General features: G+C 43.9%; 1 protein-coding gene across 1 annotated transcript in view; it reads left to right on the forward strand.

Annotated features, from left to right (window-relative positions):
- Positions 1-13,150, forward strand: part of cacna1c (calcium channel, voltage-dependent, L type, alpha 1C subunit) — a gene marked incomplete at both ends in the record, with an annotated part of 341,751 nt that overhangs the window by 215,851 nt on the left and 112,750 nt on the right. The window contains 4 exons of the mRNA XM_080754433.1: positions 4,331-4,357; positions 7,721-7,881; positions 8,879-8,952; positions 10,866-11,017. Coding sequence (XP_080610559.1) covers positions 4,331-4,357; positions 7,721-7,881; positions 8,879-8,952; positions 10,866-11,017 — 414 coding nt within the window. The remainder of the gene's footprint in view (positions 1-4,330; positions 4,358-7,720; positions 7,882-8,878; positions 8,953-10,865; positions 11,018-13,150) is intronic.

Raw genomic sequence — 13,150 nt, forward strand, 5'->3', positions numbered from 1 at the left:
AAGCTAAGGAGAGAGTCTGTAGTTCTAATGGAAGCTAAGGAGTGAGTCTGTAGTTCTAATGGAAGCTAGGGAGTGAGTCTGTAGTTCTAATGGAAGCTAAGGAGAGAGTCTGTAGTTCTAATGGAAGCTAAGGAGTGAGTCTGTAGTTCTAATGGAAGCTAGGGAGTGAGTCTGTAGTTCTAAGTGCGACAGGGAGTTTATTCCACAGCTTGGGGGCCAGGAGGGCAAACTGTCTCGGACGAGTGAATTTTTGGCCTGGGGTTTTTAGTGAGGGTTCTGTCAGCATCCCTGTGTTGGCTGATCTGAGTGAACGGGTGGGGGTGTAGGGGTTGATCAGGTTTGGGAGGTATGGAGGAGCCGTACCTTGGGCTGCTTGGAAGGTCAGCATCAGTGTTTTGTATTCAGTTACACAGCTCAACAAAAACTAATTCAAGTAAGTTTGTGTGGGAGCAAAAGTAGTACTCCAATTACTCTTTCACAATTTAGAATTATACACAGTCACAGAAAATATCAGATTCAACAAAAAAACAATTCAAGTATAAGTAAAGTAAAGGACTGGCTAAATATCCTTTCACAATTTAGAATTAGTTATGGGGAAACCGAAAAAACACGGGCCAAAAATACTTTGTGAACACACACACACACACACACACACACACACACACACACACACACACACACACACACACACACACACACACACACACACACACACACACACACACACACACACACACCACATCACTCGGTTGGCTTCCTATATGTCATAATCCTCTGGGCCAATGATAAGGCTGCTCATAACTCCCAGACGTTTCCCACCAAACCAAGCTGCGTAACCAAATTAATTCCAAATACAGATACATTTTACCCAAGGCCGAAAAAACCCGCAAATACTTTTGGAATTAAATTTAGGACGAATTAAGACCAGTAACGAGCCCCCAATTTATGTTATGGCTCCCCTCTAGGGTGGGGAGTGAAACATAAAAGAGGAGGACAACAGCTTTTTAAAAAAAATGTTTTTTTTTTTTTGTTTTTTTTGAGCAGAGAGTAACACCTTCTTAACACCTTCTAAGCCACGGGGAGCCCCTTAATGTTAAAACCGTACTATATCGCACATCCCCCCAGGGACTCTCAGCCACGTCGTACATTTCCGGACTTTGTCTTTAAAACCGGAATAAAAGCTTTTGATCCGAAAATCGGCGATCGTCTAACCTTCCCTAGTCACCACTCGTGCACTGATAGCTCATGCAGACCGTGCATGAAGCAGAGGTGACGTCAGCGCCTCTCCTTCACCAAGGCTACTCCCAGCCCATACGTTTGCTGTCTGCACACTCGAGCTCCTACAGCAGCCATGCTTGGGGCTATGCTAGCGAAACTTTTCAGTTTTGTTCTTCAGTCACACATGGATTATTTGCGGGGACATTTACGTGAAAGGATCGCGCACGCGAAACGCACGGGGACATCGACGATCGGCCAAAACCCCCATTCTATCCCAACGGAAATCGAGAAAATCATGGTGAGTTACTGACCTGGGGAAAAAAAAAAAGAAAAAACAGCGGCGCTGTTCAAGATGGAGGGGCTGCGGGGTCATGTTTATAAACATAATATTATGTCTCAGATCACAATACAATAATAGAAATTTCACGGCTAATCTACCAACCACCATTCTATTTCGGACGGCAAGGTGTTAAAGAAGACCTCTCCCCCCCAAAAAGAGAAGTTCTTTAGAAGAGCTAAGACTAAGGGAGACTTACTCTTAATTCAAAACCAGGAAACGAAGTCCGAATGGTTAACCAGCGAATATTACACAGTTCAACTTTTTCCGCACTTTGGGGCGAAAACAGGAAATCGTCCGGAAATACAATGTTAAGTAAAATAATTTGGGATAAAAATGCTTTTTATTCAACAATCCGGGAGCGGCGTGTAATGAACGTTGCACGGCGTCAAATCGTTGTCAAAGTTGGCTTGGGTAAGCACTTTATTTTTGAAATCTGACGTTCCTAGCTCAAACCGTTGAGGGCTCGATTCCCCACTGCTCCTCATGTTGAGGGGGAGACATGGCTATCATGTATATGATAGTCATGTATTCAAGGCTATGTATGTACTGTATGTACAGTATGTCTGCAGGGGGTGATTTGTTTTCATGTCACAGAAGCCGTAAAGGAATACGCAGCACACTGTTGATCCTTCAACACGCCTGGTAGCAGTTTGTCCACTCAGTCCCATTACTGAGTAATAATAAAAAAAAAAATATTATTTATGCAGTGGTGGAAAAAGTACTCACATGTTTTACTTAAGTAAAAGTATCAATACTGCAAAGTAGAAAAGTGAAAGTCTGGAATTCAAAATGTACTTGAGTAAAAGTACAAAAGTATTGGTATGAAAATGTACTTAAAGTACCAAAAGTACTCATTTTGTGCAGAATGTCCCATTTCGCAAGTTCAAAATGTATAAAGCTTGTAGATCTGCTATTTTCAAATGGTCGAAATATACAGGTGGTTAGTCTGTTTTGTAATAATAATCAAAATCTACAAAGTAACAAGGAACTAATTGTAGTGGAGTACAAGCACAGTATTTTCCTCTGAGATGTAGTGGAGTAGTAAGTACAGAAAAAAAAGAAAAAAAAAAGTACCTCAACATTGTACTTAAGTACAGTACTTAAAGGACTACTTCACCACTTTTCAACCTATCTTCATATAATTGGTCCTCACTAAAAAAAATATATATATTTTTTTTTCAGAGGAGGGTTGTGGGCAGGTCAGAAACCCATCGTCTTGTGACATCATCGATTGGGAATCCAAGCTAATAGAACATGCATTCTTTTTACTCCTGAAAAGTTGCAATGTTAAAGTGGAAGCTGTTGTTCTCGCGATAATAAAAATCTAAATATTTTTTTCAAAAATATTGATACATTTTTTTGGGGGGAAATGATGATGTCACAAGACGCTGGATTTCTGAACTTCCCACAGCTCTCCTAGGAGACTTGGACCAAGTAGAAAACAATTGTGCCATTTTATCATGTACATTAGTGAGGACCTATTATATGAAGATGGGTTGAAAAGTGGCAAAGTCCTCCTTACACCACTGCAGTCCATATCTTTTGCAATTGTGACGATGACCAAGCGACAATAAAGATTGATTTGCGTGTACAGTGCACCATAGTAGTGTGTTGCTGGTGTAAAGACTGTAGAGTTCAGGATGTGCAAACATGTCCATGGGCACATGGAGAAGTAACCACACAGCCAGACCTATTTTTCCGGAACTGGGCCACTTCTGGGCCGGGCCTGGGTCAGAATGGTGCGTCCACAGCTGGCCCGGAGCCGGCCCATGAGTCGGCCATGATGGGGCCATCTCTGGGCCGTCATTCCTTGCGGTATGTGGGCCAACTGTAAGTGGTTTATGTGGGCCATAACTGGCCCAGACCCATTTTGCTATGTGGGGAGGTACTAAATATATTGACAATTTCGTCAGCAAGTCAAAAACTGGACTAAAATGTCAGGGAGGGACTGGTGGAGAAGAGATCCAGTAGAACTAAAAGACAAGTCATTTTATGTTTGGTTGCGCTCTTAAAACAGCAGACCTACAAGCTCACAACGCATTGTGCTGCGAAGTGTTGTAAGCTTGTAGATAGGCTATTCTCAGCATGCAACCAAGTGCAAAATCATGCATTACGACGCCATCAAGGCCTGCCAAAAAAACATTTTTGTTGATAAAATCAACTATAGGTTTAGCTGACTAAAACTAAAACTTTTAAGATGACTAAAATATGTCTAAAACTATTCAGAAGACCCAGACTAAAACGAAATAAAACATTTGCTGTCAAAATTAACACGGTTTTAGTTCAGGGCCCACTTGAAAATCTTGAAAACGGCATGTTTATTTTAATGATCACTCAAACCATTGTGTTCCACCTTGGATCTATGGAGCCTTCTTATTTACGGGTGTCACTTTTTAATATGAATGTTATACTATCATAACAATCTTTAATATGAATGTTATACTATCATAACAATCTTTTGGGGGCCCAACTTGCAATACCTCGGCCCCCCGGGCCCCCGGGCTCCCAGGCCCCCGGGCCCCCAGGGCCCCCAGGCCCCCCGGCCCCCCCGGCCCCCCCGGGCCCCCCCGGCCCCCAGCTCGAGAACCAGATAGGCCAAAAGTATTCAAATTCCGAACATAACGGTCAAACTGCTACCATGTACTCCTTTAACTCGCTTAAATCACCCCCATCCACTTTCTGTACCTGTGTGTGTGTGTGTGTGTGCGCGTTTGCGTGTGCACGCGTGTGTGTGCGTGTGTGTATAATCCATTCTGTTTCTTGTGTTTCCAGAAATAGGATCTCCAAATCCAAGTTCAGGTTAGTACATGTTGTACATGTTGTTCTTCCATCCAACCGTCTGCCGTCTCACCTCCGAAACGCTGCGGAGCTGCAGTGCTGTGTGTTGGCAGCTGAGTGTGTGTGCATGGGTGCGTGCATGGGTGCGTGCATGGGTGCGTCTATGGGTGCGTGCATGAGTGCGTGCATGGGTGCATGCATGGGTGCATGCATGGGTGCGTGCATGGGTGCGTGCATGGGTGCGTGCATGGGTGCGTCTATGGGTGCGTGCATGGTTGCGTGCATGGGTGCGTGCATGAGTGCGTGCATGGGTGCGTGCATGAGTGCGTGCATGGGTGCGTGCATGGGTGCGTGCATGGGTGCGTGCATGGGTGCGTGCATGAGTGCGTGCATGGGTGCGTGCATGAGTGCGTGCATGGGTGCGTGCATGAGTGCGTGCATGGGTGCGTGCATGGGTGCGTGCATGAGTGCGTGCATGAGTGCGTGCATGGGTGCGTGCATGGGTGCGTGCATGGGTGCGTGCATCAGTGCGTGCATGGGTGCGTGCATGGGTGCGTGCATGGGTGCGTGCATGGGTGCGTGCATCAGTGCGTGCATGGGTGCGTGCATGGGTGCGTGCATGGGTGCGTGCATAGGTGCGTGCATGGGTGCGTGCATGGGTGCGTGCATGGGTGCGTGCATGGGTGCGTGCATGGGTGCGTGCATGGGTGCGTGCATCAGTGCGTGCATGAGTGCGTGCATGGGTGCGTGCATGGGTGCGTGCATGGGTGCGTGCATGAGTGCGTGCATGGGTGCGTGCATGGGTGCGTGCATGGGTGCGTGCATGGGTGCGTGCATCAGTGCGTGCGTGCACAGTTCAAGTGTGTTTCGTTCACAGCAAATCTTTTGTTTCAATTCTTTTAAAGATTGGATCTTTTACATACCTGTACCACTCGGTGTGCTCCATGTACTGTGTTGTGTTGTGTTGCGTTGCGTGTCCTGATGCCCTTGTGTGCCACAACTGACTCTACACACACACACACACACACACACGCGCACACACACACACACACACACACACACACACACACACACACACACACACACACACACACACACACACACACACACACACACAAACTCTCTCTCTCTCTCTCTCTCTCTCTCTCTCTCTCTCTCTCTCTCTCGGGTGATTATTAATTCCGATTGGGTACCAGACATCCCGTTTGTCATGTTATTAATATTTGTCCATACAGGACGAATATAGAATATTTACAGTATCACCCTGTTATCACACTGTTATACAGGCAGGGTTCCCACGCTCATGACATTCCTGGAAATATTTTGAAATTAGATAAATATTTTTCCAGTACTGGAAAAGTTTTGGAATTTATCAAGGGTCCTGGAAAGTAGCTATGCGTTGTCTTTGGTTATTGATTTTGTTAACCTCTTGAACCCCATTGCCCCCGCCGGCGGGGGCAAAAGGTGTTGACCTCTGAACAGCTGTCAATAAATGCCAATAAATCAATAGAGACCAAAACAAACTACAATTTCTTTGTTGATTATTGTTACAGTGGTCCTACAGCATAGTAATCAGCTGCCATTGTACTTTTCATCCATACATTACTCATATTACAGTGTTATTACTACTTATTGTTACTCGTTTTTATCATTTTTCACCCTATACTTTAACATTACTAATATTACAGCACTACTCTCACTAAAACATCTGTAGAGTTTACATAGTTTGGAATATATTCATACAATTTTGCCTATCAATTGATGACACCTTGGTGAACAATTTCTCTATTCACTATATATGTTTTCAATGAGGTCTTGAGGCCCATTCACTATTCAGAAGGCAAAATTTCCATAGGCGGAGGTCTTTTTCAATCATCTTTTCCTAGCTAAATGATCACAGCAGGACAATTTGGTAAGAGAAATGTGATGTTTTACACTGCATTTGTGAATTTTCAGGGGTTAGCTGACATTTGGTGAGTCAAAAGTAGCCACAATCATGGTAGTTTTGTGTCCACAACTGTTCCAATTTGGGCATAAATTTTAGGCGGATTTTTCCCCTGGACCCCCCTGGGGCTTAAGAGGTTTTAATACCTCTGAAATGACAAATTAAACATGGGCCAAATTGTCAAATGTTAGAGGCAGAAATTGTGAAAATAGCCGATCTACATGCTCACAACGCCTCGCAACGCGAGGCGTTGTGAGCATGTAGATCTGCTATTTTCACAATAAAATTCTTAGTGCTCGTCAGGTTGTGTGGGGGGGTCCTCAGTTCAAATATGATTATTTCGGGGGGTCACGGCCTGAAAAGGTTGAGAACCACTGGCATACACTACCTGTCTTTAGGCATTGAGCATATAGTAAACGACTCGTTATTGAGCTGAATTATTGTTATATAGTCCTGGAAATCGGGTTAAAAATTCTGGAAAGGTTTTGGAAAAGTTTTGGAAATTAATTGGTAAAGATGTGTGGGAACCCTGTACTGTACATACAGTATGTGATATCACCCCTATTATCACCCCTGTTATCACCCCGATATCACCCTGTTGATAAGTGATATCACCCTGTTGATAAGTGATATCACCCCAGTTCACACCCCTTGTATGATCCCCATTATTGCCCCAATACTGCTCTCACCATTAGCACCCTAGTATCCCCCCTTCCAACACCCCCAATGTCACTCCCGTTATCATCACCCCGATATCCCCCTTCTCTCACCCCTGACATCGCCGCTGTTACCAGCCTGACGTCGCCTTCGTTACACAGTAGCAGAATCACAGCAATATGATCAAATATTATCCTAGCAATTGTAACGTCTTGGTTCTATTAGCTTTAAATAGCTACAAATTACGTTAACCTTGACTGACTTCTTCTCAGCTCTGGCCGGGTGTGATATCATCACCTAATGTGTGTGTGTGTGTGTGTGTGTGTGTGTGTGTGTGTGTGTGTGTGTGTGTGTGTGTGTGTGTGTGTGTGTGTGTGTGTGTGTGTGTGTGTGTGTGTGTGTGTGTGTGTGTGTGTGTGTGTGTGTGTGTGTGTGTGATCATCTAATGTGTTGTTGTTCTCTAATCACTAATCTAATTCTTCTGTTCTTCTTTCTCCTGTTGTTTCTTCCTCTCTCGCCCCCTGGTGGTTGGGTTGCTTTCTCTCTCCAACCTGCTACTCCCTCTCTCTGTCTGTTTTTTCTCTCCCCCTCTTCTATTTCTCTTCCTTTTTCTCTCTCCTTTCCTCCCCCTCTCCTCTCTCTCTCCCTCCTCCTTCTGTCTCTCTCTCTCTCTATCTCTCTTTCTCTCTCTCTCTCTCTCTCTCTCTCTCTCTCTCTCTCTCTCTCTCTCTCTCTCTCTCTCTCTCTCTCTCTCTCTCTGTGTGTCTATGTCTCTCTACCAGTCGTTACTCCCGCCGGTGGAACAGGTTGTGTAGAAGGAAGTGCAGGGCAGCCGTTAAATCTCAGGTTTTCTATTGGCTGGTGATCTTCCTGGTGTTCCTGAACACGCTGACCATCGCCTCGGAGCATCACAAACAACCTCAGTGGCTCACCGACATCCAAGGTATGTGCATGTAGCCTGGTTAATAAACCAGACTGCACAACACCGCCCCCTGTTGGTAGTGGTGGTGTGTGTGATAGAGTCTGACGCTTGCAGTCAGGCTAATGTGCATGTGCACACGCACGCTAGGGCATTCACCAAATATTCAAATATCAAAGTCACTATTCAACGTTGTTCACCGAAGTCAAATATTCGCTTATTATTATTATTATTATTTTTTTTTTTTATTATTGTTTATTGTTATATAGTTTATAAAGCTTGGCTAGATAGGAAGTCATAAGAATGAGTTGTCAATGCCCCTGGTGGATGAATGTGTTAATGCTCTATACCAGGGGTTCTCAAACCTTTTTAGGCCGTGACCCCCAAAATAAACATATTTGTTTACTTTAACTGGGGACCCCCACCCTGACAAGCACTTGGAATTTTAGGTATTACATTTAATGTGACTTGGTTCCGCAGATAAATATTGTGAAAATAGCAGATCTGCTATTTTCACAATGTTGGCCTCTTGCTTACTTAATATTTGACAGTTTGGCCAGTCCTGTAGAATATTCCACTATTCGAATACTTTGAGGTCGAATACTTCGAATACTAAAAATCACTACACACACACACACACACACACACACACACACACACACACACACACGCACACGCACACACACACACACACACACACACACACACACACGCACACGCACACTTGTGCATGCACATAGACGCACAAGTAATATATTATAAAGAATTCTTAAGTACAAAATGCTGTGAAAGATTTGTAAGCCCTGCTGTCTGAAGAGAAGAATAAATCCAGGCAGTCGGATGTCCCTCTGCTGGATTCATGGCGTAGCAACAGAGTACAGTAACAGAGTACAGTAGAATTATGATTATTATATATTATAATAGTACAGTAGAATTGTGGGTGACTTTAGTTTTTTGGTATTTTCTCACACCTCAACTACTCCCTCTCTCTCTCTCTCTCTCTCTCTCTCTCTGCATCCAGACATAGCCAACAAGGTGCTCCTGGCTCTGTTCACTGGAGAGATGTTATTGAAGATGTACAGTCTGGGTCTACAGGTGAGACTTCCATCAGTCAGTGGTGAAAAGTAACAAAGTAGTACTTTGAAATTAGAACTGTAGTACTTAACCACTCAAACGGTCGAGTGAAGAGAGTAAATGTTGGAGCCCCCCCTCCCACTTCACCATTTGTTGTAGCACCAGTACTTGTGTCACAGTACTGCAAGTTGCCCAATGACATTTTACTTGAGTTAAAGTACTGTCCCCTACAGCACCTCTTTGGTAGGGGACTGAACACTTGCAACTAAAGGAAAAGAAACCAAAAGCACTCTTCTGGTGAAAAAGGTTATTGCCAAGCCTTTATTGATGTGGCTGGCTAGTTCATAATAGAAGTTGTTAAAAACTGGAATAACTCATGCGTAGCGTGGCCGGGTTATCCCAGTTTTACTTTAGCTATTCAAAAATAGCAGATATACAAGCTGCTATTTTTGAAAAATTATACCAATTTTTGCAAATCTTTGAATATATATATTTTTTAAAGCGGACATTTGTAACTCAAATCTGTATTTCTCGGGGTCCCTGGAACAAAAATATTTTGAGACGGGGGTCAAATACATATAATTCTAGGGATCCTTGACATTAAAGGACAACTCCTCCCTAAATCACTTCTAGGCTCATTTTCCTACTTATATTGATCCCAAAATTACTGTCCATGGGGTCTATTAGGCAGAAATGCCCCTGTTGTCCACTAGTTTCCCCAGCAGAACCCAGCAACTCTCATAGCATAGAGTGGAGCCTATAAGCCTATCGCTTTTACACTATTTGTTGTGTTCAAAAGTTATTTTTCATGTATGTGTTACTAGTTGTCATTAAAGACACATCCGTGGTGTTTGTCCCACACAAGCCACCACAATCTCATAAATAATGTTTTGGGGTGAGCATTCTTTACAAGTGCCAATCAAAGTGACTGCACTGACCAATCCCAGGGCATCTTTTCCGGGACTTGGCAAAACTCATAAAAGCATAACATCTGTTTAGCAGAGTGTGAGGGCTTGTGTGGGACAACGATGACATGGATATGTTTGTAATGACAACTAGTAACACATTCATGAAGAATAGTGTAAAAGTGATAGGCTTATAGGCTCCACTCTATGCTATAAGGGCTGCTAGGTTCTTCTGGGGGAAACTGGACAACAGGTGCATTTCTGCCTAATGGACCCAAGTCTTTTTAGATCAATATAAGTAGGAAAATGAGCCTAGAAGTGATTTAGGGCGGAGTTGTCCTTTAAGAAGTTTGAGCACCCTACTGTATGTTTTTTCAGAAAACCATTAGGATTTAGAAGACATCTTTATTATGGCTCTCATTTAGAACGGGTACACATTATAGTGTATTATTATTTTATGCTTTAACTATTGAAAAATAGCAGATATACAAGCTCACAGCGCGGCACCGAGTGCCGCGCTGCGAGCTTGTAGATCTGCTATTTTTGAAAAATCGTTGAAAATTATAATTTTGACCCGATTCTATAAGTGTCTTTTGAATCCTTCTAAGGATTTTTTTGAAAAACCTGTGTTTCTGTGTCAGCAATCTGGCCAGCCATCATCAAAGAAAAGGTCAGTTAGTCTGTTCTTGAGAGACTACTATGTCAGTGGTTCTCAAACCTTTTCATGTGAAGGACCCCCAAAATGATACGTATTTGGCCACGGACCCCCATCTCAAAATATCTAGTTCCAGGGACCACCCAGAAGCAAAATTCTAGTTACAAACGTTCGCTTTGAAAATACATAATATGCAAAGATTTGCACACATTTTCACGACTTTTTCAAAAATAGCAGATCTACAAGCTCACAGCGCGGCACCGAGTGCCGCGCTGCAAGCTTGTAGATCTGCTATTCAATAGCTAAAGCATTCAATAATTCTAGGCCTAAATGGGTTAATGGGTGAAGATGTTCTCCTCTCTCTCCCCATGCAGGCGTACTTTGTCTCTCTGTTCAACCGCTTCGACAGCTTTGTGGTGTGTGGAGGCATCCTGGAGACCATCCTGGTGGAGACCAAGATCATGTCTCCTCTGGGCATCTCCGTCCTGCGCTGTGTGAGGCTGCTGCGCATCTTCAAGATCACCAGGTACTCTCAGAGACGGGACCCCCAGTGTGTGTGTGCGTGTGTGTGTGTGTGTGTGTGTGTGTGTGTGTATGTGTGTGTGTGCGTGCATGCGTGGCATAAACCTACAGTAATGTATATGAACTAGTTACAGTTTACAGTTTAGGCACTTAGCAGACGCTTTTAATCCAAAGCGACTTACAACTAGAAAATATTGTTCCTTCGAAACTATTGTGGGCTCGCTTCAAGCCAGAAAACAATGGCTATAAAAGTACAAAATGTCAAGATCGCAGGCAGTGCTCTCTTTGACGTCACTGACGCAATCGGACGCTGCATGCATGATTTGAGGCATTTTGTTCCAAAAATTTGTTATGCAAAAGTTGACCCGCTGGTGGCGCTATAACAGGCCAATGTGAGAAGGGTGGCATCTGTTCCTTGACCTAGTGGGAATGTGCTTGCAAGATTTCACGCACATCGCAGGCTGTGTTCATGATTTGAACCACTTTGGCCACTTTATCGCTGCTTGCAGCTATATTTATTATTATCTTTTTTATTTTTTTGTGTGCACTTCATAGGCATGTTAGATAAAGGTCCTTAGATTGTGTGTAGAATGTTTTCACTGTTTAAAACAAATAAATAATATTGGTTCATTAATCTTAATAGTAATACAAATAAGTAAGCCTTGCCAAGCCATGAGGCCCATAGGTCAGGAGCCCATCTCCTGGTTCTGTAGCGTGAGCCGTGAGGCACCTCCATGTAAAAGCACATTTCCTGGACATGACGCTAGGATGTCGCAGGGTCTTAACCCCAATCCAACCCTTGATGCTGAGTCCCAAGCAGGGAGGCTTTGGTACGACCCGGCTGGGGATCGAACCCTGACCTCCCAGACCCAGGACGGACACTCTAACCACAAGGCCCACTGAGCTGGTCATTAATCCTAATTGAGGCAAAGGTTTGAGATAATCGTGATTTGAAGTCATATCGGGGACTGCCCATAAGTCCGAAGGTTCATTAGTCCGAAGGTTCATTAGTCCGAATTTAGTTAGGGTTACTGAGGTTAGGTTTAGGGTTAGGGTTAGAGTTAGGCTTAGTATTCTTAACAAATTGGGACTAATGAACCTTCGGACCAATGACATGGCACCGTCATATCACCCACAGTGCACATTTTGTCGACTATGAAACTAATGGACGAAAAACCTTCGTCGACTACCTTTTTTCACTGACGAAAACTAAATAAGAACAAAATAAAAACTACGCTTAGATGAGTAAAACTACGACTAAATATATTGACAATTTAGTCAACAAATAAAAACTAGACTAAAATGTTAGGGAGGGACGAGTGGAGAAGAGATCCAGTTGAACTCATTGAAGTCATGTTTATGTTTGGTTGCGCTCTGGTGACCACTGGTACAAGTAGATAAGTAAGGAGCTGTGTTGTGATCAGGGACGTGCTGGGCCCCTGATTCAGTCCGGGAAAAAGAGTTGGAGAGGCCCTTATTGCGCGCTATAGAGAGATCTCTCTATAGCGCATCTGCTACTCAAAGATTTGCCATTTCAGGCAATTGGGCCAATTGGGTGGAAACCTGTCCAAAACCGTTTGTTTTGTATTTATCATTTAAAAAATGATTTATAGGCTACTAGTGAAAACAGCAGATCTACAAGCACACATGTGCTTGTAGATCTGCTGTTTTCACTACTTTTGTGCAACGGCCTTGTATGATGAGGCAAGGCTTTGCTTTGCGAAAGAAATGTACAAATTTGAAACTTGGAGATGCGAGGTTTCTGCCCGACAGTGACGATTTACTTTGTTGGCCGCCCAGCCCCCAAAATGGAACGAAGGCCGACATTTTATTTGTATTTTTTTTCCTAATGGCCGGCCTGGACCGGCCGGGAATGAACCGGCCGTTCGGGAGTTGTCCCGCTTTTCCCCGTGGCCAGCAAGTCCCTGGTTGTGATCGCTTGTTGTTGGTTTCACTCGAGGAACGAGGCCGTCTCTCCCCTTTACAAGGTGCAACACCCCTGAGGGATGGAACGCTGAGGTGAAGCGACACACCAAACATCAGCTCCCTGCAGCGCGAGCACAAGAACACAGACTCTGAACCACTTAAAACCCTATACAGTGTATACTTATTTATTTTACCAGGGGGGCCCCAGGGC

Source organism: Nannobrachium achirus (assembly GCF_963921795.1).
Source record: "Nannobrachium achirus genome assembly, chromosome: 23".
In the NCBI taxonomy this organism is placed as follows: domain Eukaryota; kingdom Metazoa; phylum Chordata; class Actinopteri; order Myctophiformes; family Myctophidae; genus Nannobrachium; species Nannobrachium achirus.